Here is a 14,026-nt window from a genome sequence, read left to right on the forward strand (position 1 = left end):
TCTTTTGGGATTCGCAAGGAATAATCCTCATCGACTATCTGGAAAAGGGTAAAACTATTACAGGTGCATATTATTCATCGTTATTGGACCGTTTGAAAACCGAGCTGCAAGAAAAACGCCCACGATTGGCCCACAAAAAAGTCCTTTTCCATCACTACAACGCACCAGCTCACACCTCAGCAGTTGTGGTCGCAAAATTAATGGAAATAGGGTTCTAACTCGTTTCACATCCCCCCTATTCTCCAGACTTGGCTCCCTCGGACTACTATTTGTTCCCCAATATGAAGAAATGGCTGGCGGGAAAAAGATTTTATTCAAACGAGGAGGTGATTGCAGAAACGAATGGCTATTTTTCAGACTTGGACAAATCCTATTATTCGGAAGGGATCAACAAACTAGAGCAGAGTTGGACGAAGTGTATAAGCCTAAAAGGAGACTATGTTGAAAAATAAAAAAGGTTTACCCCCAAAAATTAAGTAGTTTTTATTTTTGCACAGACTTTTCAAACGACCCTCGTAGAAGTTTATATTAAATTTAAATTCTGCCTCTGGCTAGTTAATTTCAGAAGTTATTTCAGAAAATTGTGGAAAATTTAATATTACCCAAAATAAGCCAATTTTGAAAACAGCCCTCTTCAAATATACGTTTTTTCATATAAAACTTAGTTTTGCATACAAGCCACTACATTTTTTTTTAAATTCATGACTATTAAGAAGTTTTAAAACAATCAAGTAGGACTTTTTTTTCTTAAAGTTTTCTCAGTTAACCAGTTATTAATCAATTTTTAGGTTAACTATCGGTCTGTATCAATAAGTACAAAGATACTGGAATTTCCGACAATCATTTAAATAAAAACTTATTAGATTAACTGAAAGATTTGTCGCACCCGCTAGTGTACAGATTTGTTCACTTTCAATGTCCACTTCTTACAAAAACAATTTTTAGAAGTTATCATTATAATGTTATCAGGGGCAAAGCCCATAAATAGTGAAATTTGATTTATTTAAATATTAAATCTGAATCTTGTTATGGAAAAAAAAGGAAAAAAGAGATGAATAATTTTTTATGAACCGTCTAAACTTGTTGGATGAAATAATGAAGGATGAGACGGACCAGTTTACCTTTAATTTCTTTCCACCTGGAACATCCAAAGGCTTTGTTTTTTTAAACAACAAAAACTTAGCAATTCACTAAGTAAGAAGGTCTGGGGGCAACTCTCTCTCTTTTGTTCGGCTTAGCTGTTGTTATAAGAGCTGCTGTAGATGTTCGGAAGTTGCTAGAAAAAATAAACAAGCCAGTAGCAGTGGAACAGAAGAAGGGAGGTATGTTTTTGAAGAGGCTGAAAGGGAGTAATGGGGTTCTTCTCTTGAAGTTTTGGTGTACTGCTAACCGTAGTGTTTGATAAGATAAAGTTTTTGATAAATGTTAAACTTCATTGGCTATATTAGAAGGTTACAAGATGTTTACAAATGTAAGGAACGTTTTTGAAAAGAGAATAGACCGTTTTGATTGGTCAAAACATTTTCCCAAAGTAGTATACCTCCAACTACTTGTAAAACTTTATATCAAACTGTCTAATAATGGTCTATGAAATTAATTAGTGGTTTAGTCTGAGTAGGCCCCTAAACTTCTGATTAAGGGGCTACTAATGGATTTACTTGACCCAGTGCGGTGTATGACTTTCAAGATGGAATGGGTAAACCAGAGGCAAAAACCCTTCTATCTAACTCTGTTCCACTCTGTCCATGCCAGCGCCAAACTCAACACTCCCACACTTTGTCACTGGTCGGAGAGACGCCCGGCTCTTAGCTGGCCACAGATTTATCGGTCCAAGTTTCAAGTGAATGCTTGTGAGGGGACATTGAATCACAAGTTCGCCGGCTGCTGTTGCTAGACTTCCTGCGATTGCCTTCTGTCACACGACTCAAATCCCCATTCCTCATCTAAAATTACTGAATAACTATAAAAAAAAAAAACTGCTCTTAATCCCTTCCATTTTGAAACTGACATAGAAATACATTAACTTTTACTTGAACTTTGAATTTAATCAATATATTACACAAATTCAATTAAAAATTATTATCGGAAACAAACTTTTCGACGTAAATCCTAAATAATCTTTATAATTTACGATTCTTACGCATTTCCTTTGAAAAAAAAAGAACGTTAGTATTCTCTGTCTTCTTTCCTTACAATCAGCTATCATCGCCTTCGGAAATTAATGGATTTGATTAGATTGGAGCAACACTGCCATAATTATAAGATTTGTTGCAATTGCTCATCATATCTGTGGAAGTAGTGACAATAGCTGGTTAACGGATTTGGAGATTGATACCCACTTTTGTCACTAAGATTAGAAGACAGATTGTTGATATCAGAATTGTTTCTAAGTAGGAGGATAGATTTAGGAATTTTTGTCAGACTTGATTAACTATGGAGGAGTTTAGGCTGTCAGTCCCTTAAGGTTGTTCGATTTTTTTTGGACAGTTGTGATTCCTAGGTGGCAGGATTTGGGACTGGATTTTTATGGTTGGCCCGTTTTAGGTTAGGGGCCCAAAGAGGCTTTGGATAGCGTAGAGTTTCTTTCCTCACTGGCGAATAATAATTGTCTTCATTGAAATAGAGGGTTTAGAGTGAGATTGCTAAAAGAAACTTTAACATCAAGAATCTTTTACACGATTTGTTGAAGATTCTCTAAGGCTGGAAACATAGTGGAGCGGCGGGCAAAGCGGCGATGATAGCTACTTCAGATCAAAGAGAGCGACGAGCAGCGAGCAAAGATTCGCATGCACATAGTGACGAGCTTAGTCGCGTTCTCCTTTTGACAAAACAAGATGGAGGAAATATTTTTATATGAAAATTCTTCGTTGAAACTTTGGTATTTGCAGCAGCTTAGTAGTAGGAGCTGCAGTGTACATGACATAAATAAGTCTAGAAATGAACTTGGTGAATTTCATCACTTGTACCAACAACTTCGGGAGCATCCTGGCAAGTTTCATGCGTATTTTCGAATGTCTATATCAACATTTGATTACATACTAGCCCAGTGTAACCCCATTAATCAAAATCAAATTTTATTGTTTTTGAGTAATACAGCTCATAACATGAGTTAGGCACAATATAGAAAAATTAACTATGTAGGTTATTTACTAAATACAAATCTGTGTAACCCCATTAATCCTAGCAGTTACTTTAAGATAAGAAAATCAAAATAAATAAAAATAAAATAGAAATATATGCAGATAAAAAGAAATTAGTCAATTAAAAAAACACAATAATTTTATTAAATCACTACACCATGATTTGTCGTAAATTAATGTTGTTCATCTGAAAAACTGGAGTAGTACGACGCTACAGAAGAAGGATTGGAGAATTCGTCCTGATCAGAAGTAGTAGGACGTGAAAATGTAATTTAATTTTGCCTAGTATTTAGATGAAAGTTAGCATTAAGGGATTGAGAACCAAATTAAATGTAGCAAAAATTACCTGAATTCTCCATTAACTACTAATTGTTAATTAATTTAAACTATTAATTATTAAAAACTATTGTAGCTTCACAAATACTATGGCCCCACAGAAGTTTCTTCAAACAAACTAAACCAATAATGTATCAATATCCATAACCTTTGAAAAATAACCTTTACAAATTGAGCGCGATGAGAGCGAAGAAATCAAACATGTCATAACGCTTTGCTCTACTCTCTAGAGATAGCGTTGCTCTATCTTCGCTTTGCTCGCCACTATGCGCGGTCCCATATGTTTACTTGTGTTTGATTTCGCCGCTTTGCTCTTCGCTATCATCGCCGCTTTGCTCGCCGCTCCACTATGGTTCCAGCCTAAAGGAATATAGCTATAGAAAATATAGTGTACGTTCTTTAGCCTCAAGGTGAAGCTCTTTGATTATTGATTCGTATAGCCTAATACCTTCGTTACCCAATGAGATAGGCAGCACCTTCTCTGAGAAATACTCTCAGCCGAAACTTCAAGTTCAAGAAAAGTCAAACGGTCAACATTAAAAAGCTTCCAAACACCATCAGCGGATTATTTATTTTAAAAAAATCCTCTGACGCAATCAACATATTACTAAGTATATTGCAGAAGATATAAAATAAAGATGATGGTGAAATTAAAGGAACTTTCTTCTTCTTTTTGACTTTAAGGTGCCGAAGGATCTTGGGCTCCTTAATTAATCTTTTCCAGTCTGCCATCAAAGAACTCCTTCTGCTATCGCTTAATCTTCTAGGTCCCCTACTAAGCATTTTCTTCTAGAATTTTGGAATATTCAATTCTTGTGTTCTTGCTATCTCAATCACCTTCTCTTGATCCAGCGGACCAGATCCTTCTCTTAGCACAATTCTCTTATCTCACTATCTGTCTTCTATCTCCTTTCTTCACAGGTCAATGATTTTCCTGAGGATTTTCCTCTCCCAAGCATTCAACTATCTCTCTTCTCTTTCGATAGCATCTAAGTCACACTGGTGTACTGAATAGAAAATCATAGGCCCTCCAAAATAGCGGTGGTTAGACGTGATACTGACAGCATTGTCCTAAAAAAAACTGATTGAAAAAATTTTCATAAATTAAGTTTTGTTCTGGATCAATATTGTGGATCTCATCTTCTGCATTCAGTAAAGAACTTCAAATTGGAAATTTATTTGCATTAGAAATAAAATAAAAAAGATATTTCAAAGTTAACTTGGCCAATCACTAAATATATATACGAGGGTCGTTTGAAAAGTCCGTGCAAAAATAAAAACTACTTAATTTTTTGGGGTAAACCTTTTTTATTTTTCAACATAGTCTCATTTTAGGCTTATACACTTCGTCCAACGCTGCTCTAGTTTGTTGATCCCTTCCGAATAATAGGATTTGTCCAAGTCTGAAAAATAGCCATTCGTTTCTGCAATCACCTCCTCGTTTGAATAAAATCTTTTTCCCGCCAGCCATTTCTTCATATTGGGGAACAAATAGTAGTCCGAGGGAGCCAAGTCTGGAGAATAGGGGGGATGTGAAACGAGTTAGAACCCTATTTCCATTAATTTTGCGACCACAACTGCTGAGGTGTGAGCTGGTGCGTTGTAGTGATGGAAAAGGACTTTTTTGTGGGCCAATCGTGGGCGTTTTTCTTGCAGCTCGGTTTTCAAACGGTCCAATAACGATGAATAATATGCACCTGTAATAGTTTTACCCTTTTCCAGATAGTCGATGAGGATTATTCCTTGTGAATCCCAAAAGACAGTCGCCATAATCTTTCCGGCAGAAGGAACGGTCTTCGCCTTTTTTGGCGCAGATTCCCCCTTGGTAACCCATTGTTTAGATTGTTCTTTGGTCTCAGGAGTATAGTGATGTATCCATGTTTCATCCACAGTGACGAAACGACGCTTAAAGTCCTGCGGATTCTTCTGGAACAGCTGCAAACCGTCCTTGCAACACTTCATACGATTTCGTTTTTGGTCAAGCGTGAGCAATCGCGGCACCCATCTTGCGGATAGCTTTGTCATGTCCAAATGTTGATGCAAAATATTATGTACCCGTTCATTCGAGACGCCCACAGCACTAGCAATCTCACGCACCTTCACTCTTCTGTCATCCATCACCATATCATGGATTTTATCAATGATTTCTGGAGTAGTAACCTCAACAGGGCGTCCAGAACGTTCAGCGTCACTTGTGCCCATATGGCCACTCCGAAAATTTTGAAACCACTTATAAACTGTTCTAATCGAAGGTGCAGAGTCACCATAATGTTTATCAAGCTTCTCTTTAGTCTCCTGAGGCGTTTTGCCTTTCATAAAGTAGTGTTTAATCAACACACGAAATTCTTTTTCGTCCATTTTTTTGAAAATCACTCGACTTCCTCGATTCAAACGAATGCCAAACACAAAGAAATAGACCGATCTGGCTGAAACTTGGTGTGTGTTCTTCCAAGAGATGCTACTAACTAAACATAACCTCGATACGCGCCAGTAGTGCTATCTCTCTGACTTTGCACGGACTTTTCAAACGACCCTAATATATATGAAGAAAAAATAAATAAATAGATTTGCCGGTGTAGAATCTAAAGAAAACAGCAAGATACAGAGAGTTTCCTTTGTAACTCCCACATTGTGTTTACCTTTTCCTACAGTTCACTTTGTTTATATTATTTTTAGGTTCCACTTTGTCGATAAACGGGATGCAAAGGACAAATTTATCTATATACATTAGTTTTTTATTATTTTATTTTCCAATAAAACACGTATATACGGGCACTAGAAATTTACCTGTTGGCCAATGCTGCTTGATGGGCGCTGTTTATAATGAAAAAAGGATTCAAATTCGTCAATGGAGATAAAATTGATCTACTAGAAGTGTAATAAGTTGAATTGTTGATTAAGTAAAATATGGATATTGCTTGCACTGTTGTGGATACTTGTAACTGCAAAAGTCCAGTAAACCAATTAGCAACGTTAAATTAGGGAAGAGAAACGTAAGTGAAGGAATAGCAGTCCAGGATTGTTCAACACTTCAGGAATTATAGAGTTCAACCGAGAATCACAATCGCTTGGTGTGCTGAAGATGCTCCTTAGTGCGATAAAACTAAATTAGTACGTTGACTTGATTGGTTTGCACATTGCTTTTAATGATTGAAACATCAGCAACCAGTTGCCAACTTATTCCATGGATTATTAATCAGACAGTTGACCCGTCGTCTACATTATCATTCCTTTAGGCGACCTACTTCTAAAGATCATCCTGTTACACAACGTCTGATAGCTGATAATTTTTCATCCAATTCATATTATAGAATAATTTCTGCATCAGCTATTAGTGTAGTTATTCTCTGGTGAGGATTTGGCTACGATATAGAACGAAATGAGTTTTCGCCATTTCTGTAATTTGTCATCGTTTCCATTATATTGAATGTCACAGAGTCCACTCTTTCTACGAACAAGTACGATCCTGGCTGTCTTTGTCCCAAGTTACAATTTCCTCTTGAGTTTAATCTACATTGTCTCTCAAAATGGTTGCAATGCATTAGCAAAAAAAATCCTCCAAAACGTAATGCTTTAAATTGGGAACTACTGCAGTAGGTCCTTTGCTTGCTTCCGATTCATAATATACTAGACATCGTAGTATTGCAGAGCTAACAGATCAGTGAAAGTGTTGGAAATATATTAGTGTGCTTTATGGCTGGAATCCCCATCTTCCAGACTCCAAGATACCAGATGTGGCTGGTCCGCTTCTTTCTATAGGGAAGCGTCTTGGATAACAGACTATGGAATCAAAATATCATTAAAATATTCATTAATTGTCGCGTCTTAGGTTAACGTGTTCATTTGAAACATATCAGATATATGCAAATTAAGATCGAGACGGCGTATTCATTAATCGTGCAAGTACTCGTATTTTAATGAAGTTAGCCTTTAGGTATATTAATTAGGATGATTGATATAATGTCTGTTTATTCCTTCTTTATGGTTTTTTGGAACTATTATTTTTTTTGCGAATCATTGATTTATCCAAGAGAAAAGAGAAACTATTGCTAATTTCAGTCATATTTTGTATTTTATTTTATTTATTTATATTTTGCCAATCTTTCCACCCAAGGACTAGGTCATCAGAGTTTGTACAGATTAATTAACGTCACACATTGGTTTTGAATATACATATATTGAAACTTACACTTTTTAAGTATTTATATTATACCTAATAAGAATTATATCTCCCTTTCTCCACAAAAATACATCCATAAAATTAAAGATATAAAGTACAAAGTAATAAAATAATTAAGAAAATAATGTAGGATTGTAGTAGCATCTTAATAATCTAAAATCTAAAAAAGTAAAATTTGTTTGTGCTTGAGTGTATTATTAAATATTAATTTATTTACTATCTGGATTGAACTCTGAAATGATTTGTTCTCTGCACTAAAATATTAATAATTTGATTAGGTATTACCTAATAATATATATTCTGCAACCGTTTCTTATTAATTATATCACAATCTTGTGTTGTTGAAATAGTTTTTATTTTATTATTTTGACTCCTTTCCTAAATAACCAACTTGTTTTGATATAAATAAAAATAATATGTTATCCTCTAATGGTGGTAATATTTTCAAGTCAGAAAAGTATTATAGTAACATCTTTATCAAACTTATGTCGTTTATCGAAGAGGATTGGTTTCAGTTTGAGGAGTTTGGTATAAAAAAAAATATGATACAAATAATAGACAATTTATTGGGAGAGTTTTTTTTAGAAATGTTTCCTCAGATATTCTGTGACTAGTGTTTGTTGTGTTAGTAGGTAAGTTTGGCACAGAGATAAAAGTCAGGCGCATTAAGATGACGGTGGTTAGCTGCAAGTAAATATATATCCTTAGTGTGCTCTTCGTTTGGAAGAAAAGGGTCGCCTAAGGTTCACCTAAAACTAGGTTCCTTTAATCCATAAAATACACACACACTAAACTACTGCAATAAAAATAAAAAGTAAAAAAGGACTCTTCTGAAATCCTAGTATTTTAACTACAGGAAACGAAACTAAAAACGTGAATCTCTAGCTTTGCCAACCAAAATTTACACTGCCCACTGTATATTGACTATTTTTCTTTTTGTAATGGCTTCTCAGCCAGTCTGGGGCAAAGGGGCTCACAAACCAGAGCTTCGTGAAGTTATGTGTGTTACATTAAGTTATGGCCTTATCCACAGCCTACTTACATTTATTCCCTGCAAAAAAAAGTGGTATTCATATTTTCTAGCGTCAGTTTATTTTTTGTCTTACATTTAACAACTAACCATTTACATTGTTACCCCTCAAAAATGCCCACTAGAGATAAATTAATTTTCAAAGTTTAGAAGATAATTTAACAAACCCTAGAGTTTCTAGAACAGTAAATAAATAAAATAACAATTCTCAGGAAAGGCCAATAATGCCCCGAAAACCTAACACTTTATTCCTCAAAAACTTATTTCTTCTAAAAGATATGGGTCTTTTTTTAAAAAAAAAACTAAGTAGTGTGCCTTGTTTAAAGGATAAATGTTGAAGTTTTTGTGAGAATGACGCTAGAAAATGAAGAAACCCTCTTAAAAGTCGCATTATGATTTTATTATAATTCTCATTAAAATTAAATAAATTTTAGGATATTACATGTGTACTAAACATTGGCACAGAGAACTTGGCACAGTACCACTTGGAGGAACATATTCAATATTAATTTTAAATTCTGCAAAAATTACTAATAATTAAGGAACGGATTTTTATGTATTTAAAAATGCCAAATATTTAATTAAAATATGCATTTATTTTCGTCAATTATGTGGAAAATATGTGATTTTCTTAAAATATTTTCTGGAATATTTAAGTAAAATGGACATTTTTTTTTTATGAAAATGGAATTTTTTTTGGGGGGGGCAAGTTATAATTATTTATACAAGAAAAGAACATTTTTACAATTTATAATAATTTATTAGGAACAAAATAATTTGTTTTTACAAGTTATAATGATTTAAACAACAAAGAACATTTTTACTATTTATAAAAAGATGTGTTAAATTTTCAATTTTGAAAACTTCACTCTTCGAAATTGTTTGCAACCACATGAAATTTCAAATGTTGGAACGTAAACTGACGACGATCTGGGCGTAAGATGGACTTGTAACGACTAAAATCCTTTGAAATGAGGATTTTTAAGTTTGTGGAAAGGGATACATATCTGCTCTAACCAAAGCCCGACACAGATCTGTACTCAGAGTAGACTTACTTGATGATGGAGATGTAAGGAAGGCTTGATAGGACGTACTCTCTTTCTTTCTGTTTTTATTCTCTATGTGCGATCCGGTGGCAATATGTTGGGTGACTTGGGAACGTTGTGAGCAAGAAACGCGCTTGTCACAAGCTGTACAGTACAAAATGTCTCCATCACTTCGAAAAAGTTCTGCTGGAAACTCGCGAAGATATTTAGCAACCAGTTGTTTGTTTGAGGCCGATGTTCGTGGCATTTCACCCAAAAAAGAATACAATAAGTGACCGAACGAAATGAATTAGACACTTCAACGAACGAGCTGAAAGAACACACATCGTCAGACAACTTCAAAGAACTAACAAGTGCCCGTCACTGTTTAGCAGCATTCTGTGTAAATTACAATAACCATTGTACCCACTGTGATTCACAGCCCTACAGTCTGTGGTTCACAGTTCCTGTCAACCACCTCCCAATTATGAAAATATGCCCAAAATGAAAAATATGAAAAAATATGTACATATTTTGATTAAATATGTAGAAATATTTATTTATTTTAATCAAATATGTATAAATATGCGATAACATCCAAATATGTGAAATAAAAGTAGACTCAAACGGCTTAAAAAGTGTCAGTATGAATACTTCTAGTTGAAAAACGTCTGTAGATTGCCTAGAAAAAAATATGTAAATACATACGAATCCGTTCCCTACTAATAATATTAGTTTAAAATAATGAAGGCATTGTTAAACATTAACACAGTACTCATATGGGCAATAGGTGTTGTTATGTCTGACGCTTGTGATTTCGATTTTTGATGATATCATTTATTTACTAATGGAACTTTATCAACTGTTACCTTTATCCATGGTGCATAGGATCACTTGTGAATGATATTCCAATAAATGTATAATAATATAGCCTAATTTAAGGTTATATTATTTAACCTTATTCATTATTAAGGTTATATTATTTATTATTCATCATAAAGAGGAAATATATTGTGACATATTTTATCAATTTTAAATGGTATTTTAAGGTGTTTGAAGGTTAACTTATTTTTTTGTTATAAAACCACTTATCAACTGCTTATTTCATTACAAATATATGTATGTAGCAAAATATGAATATTTTAAGCACACTAAAAAGTAAATGTAAGCCCACAATGTTGTCTTGAACAATACGAGATTTCAGTCGAAGTTGGTGTGAAATATTTATATAACCTTAATACATCATAAAGAGGAAAAAATAATGCCAAATCCTTTCATAATTTTTATTTTGGCCGAGCTTTCGACCTGAGCTAAACTACGTAATTTAGTGTCCTTAAGCAGACAGAACAGGAGGCACATCAACTTTAGAATGTTAAATAACAAGGTGAAAATGTTATATTGTCAATAAACCCTGAAGATTTTCTAGATTTTCTAGGTGCGTTCCACTTGGCGACCACAACGACCACGACCATGACCGCGATTTTGGCCGTTCCACTTGCTTGTGGGCGTTGCGATCGAAAACCCAAGTGGAACGGACTGTGGGCGTTTTAACCGTTCATGTAAACATTACATATGGCGGCTTCGAAAATAAGTCAGAAGCTTGAAGAGGTTATTTTTTAATTTTAACCCCGTTTATAAGCAGTTATAATAAACTTTATTAATTATTGGTAAAGTTGACTTATATTAAAAGAATATGTATGTATAATTCAATTTTTTATATTACATTTTTGTGGAGTATTTATAAAATTTACGTTTAAATAAAATTAAAATGTCTTTTGCGGCAACAGTTGGATATTTATTAATAATGCTTTAGAAAGTTCTTTATCTAGTTCCGATGAAAAGTGGAATGCAATTTTACAAAATCGCAATGATGAAATGCGAAAACTTAGGCCACGTATTATTAGCTATCAGTGTAATTGATCTTTATTCAGATGAAGAATTTAAAAGTTATTTCAGGTAAATGATTTTGTGTTATTCAGTGATTTGGTATGTAAAGGGATAAGTAATTATTTATTTATTTTTTGTAGACTTTCGAGAAACACATTTTATTATTTACATGAAATAATACTTTCATTTACATGAGATAATTTTTTCGGTCGCCATATTTTGTTTTAAAAATTGCGCCATATTTCTGAACGCCCACTTCGACCCAGCTCTATAGATGGGGCGTTGTGGTCGTTGTGTGAGCGAAAATAGTGACGTCATTAGTGACGTTTTCGCCACGACCACAACGACCGCGGTCGCCAAGTGGAACGCCTGAAAGTATGTTTTGGTCGTTGTGGTCGCCAAGTGGAACGCACCCTATATAGAAAGCTCGGCAAAATAATAATAATGGCTGAAATTTGCATTATTCTTTCTTCTTTCTCGATTAATGGATCAGTCACCAAAAATAATTAACAATATTAATTCACCATGTAGGGAATATGTGTGTGATTTGTACAAATACAGATAAAAGTATCCGTAGCTGTTTGGAGAAAGTAAAGAACCTGTTTTTAATTAGAATTGTTAATTGAAAGCTTAAAAGTTGTTCAAAAAATAAAATTAAAAAAAAGAATATGAATGCTCGCGCTTTGTGCAAAGAAGATTGAGGCTCTTTGGAGTGGAGGTAATTTAGAGGGGGGAAAAGTTTTGTTAAAACTGTTTCTAACGGATTTGAAAAGTTACTGTAACGAGACTGGTGGGTTTTAATAGAAGCTAGTGTGGAGATTGAATGAGCTGAATTGAGATGTAGAGTATTCTGTCGAGTAGATTAGGGGCCCAGTCCTAGGGGCTTAGGTGTCCTATGCTTGAGGCACCCTTCTTGAATAACGTTACTATAATTTTTTAATTTTTTTAATATGAGCGATAACTGCAGAGTACTTTTTTTTTTTTTTTGCTACATTAACAAAGAGGTAATGTAAAGGAATTCCGTTTATTAATAAATAATTTAATTTTGTTTTAGTTGGTCCAGTAATCAAGCTTGTAGGTCCGGAACGTTTGATGACTTCAACATTATATTCTGAAGCATCTTTTGATTGCGAGGCTGAAGCCAGTCCAACGCCTAGTTACCAGTGGTTGCAGAAAGTGCAAGATATGGAGAATACCGTATTAGTGAGAAGTAACGACGCTAGACTACACATTAGAAACGTTAGCTACCATCATCAGGGTGATTATATATGCAGAGTTTGGAACTATATTGGCGGTTCTGAAAGATCTGTGCAAAGCGAACCAGTTTCACTTCAAGTTGTTGGTAAGAAGTAAACTATTTAGTACTTACACTATACTAAGTAGGCTTTTACTAAGTACTTAAGTACTAAAGATGAGAACTTACAACTTTTCAAGTATTTTATTTTATTCTCTTAACTTGGTTCTTTGTCTTTGTTACTTTCTATCTTCTCTAAGTTCGAGATTGTAAATAATATTATTAAACAACCAACCGTGTAGTTGTAGTAGTTAATACAATGTTTTATTGTTCTTAAAAATAATTGAACAACTATTCGCTGAATTTCTCTTAGACGTCTTGAATACTTGAATCTATTCAAGCAAAACGTATGACCTGTAGTTGTGAGGTAGCCTACTTTTTCTGTCTACTAGCTGCCAATGCTAACTTTTAGCCCAGTTATGTTGCTGGTGACAATCGATTTTAAGTGCGGATATTGGATAAGTATATATATTGGTTATATCTGAAGTTTAACCATTTAGGTCAGGTCAAGGTGTGAACTGAGTTTATCAGTGGGACATGTAACACTTCGTGTCACGTTAGTTTCATGCTAATATCTTTATTAACTGGTAGTGAGTTCCAGGTAGTTAGTTAGCTTTGTGACTTCTTTTCTAACTAACTTTTTTAAAAGGATCCAAGATAGTTAAAAAGGAAAAATGCGCAATTTAAATGGTGAAATTCGGTTAAATAAGGTAATTGCAAATCACAAATGAATTTATTTATTTTCCATGTTAACAAAGATTATAGCCTACCAAACAACTAATGCAAACCTCAAAGGAATCCTATTTTAAAATCCTTGTATACAAACGAAAAAGACATCGAAATGTGGATCTGCCAAATAAATATTGAAGTTTTATAATTTAGGGGAAAAAAACACCTGCGGGATAAAAGACTGAATTATATTACAATAAATCGTACTGAGACATGAAATGATGCGCTTTATAAAGCTGATATTGTGGATAAATGTTGGAAGATTTTTTTAATTATTAATGTGCCCAACATATGCCTCTAATGTAAAGGTACTGTCTACACAAAATATATCACTATTTGTGATTCACAAACAATAAAGAAATAATATTTACAATAAATAAATAAATAAAATAAAATTACACAAAG

The 14,026-nt window shown here is 34.0% G+C and overlaps 1 protein-coding gene across 1 annotated transcript in view; it reads left to right on the top strand.

The window, feature by feature from the left end:
* The window catches only part of LOC141455542 (uncharacterized), a 287,527-nt gene that overhangs the window by 186,352 nt on the left and 87,149 nt on the right, over positions 1-14,026 (top strand). The window contains exon 8 of the mRNA XM_074130658.1: positions 12,653-12,940. Coding sequence (XP_073986759.1) covers positions 12,653-12,940 — 288 coding nt within the window. The remainder of the gene's footprint in view (positions 1-12,652; positions 12,941-14,026) is intronic.

This window comes from Rhodnius prolixus, unplaced genomic scaffold (assembly GCF_049639745.1).
Source record: "Rhodnius prolixus isolate KJV_2025 unplaced genomic scaffold, Rpr scaffold_4, whole genome shotgun sequence".
Lineage (NCBI taxonomy): Eukaryota > Metazoa > Arthropoda > Insecta > Hemiptera > Reduviidae > Rhodnius > Rhodnius prolixus.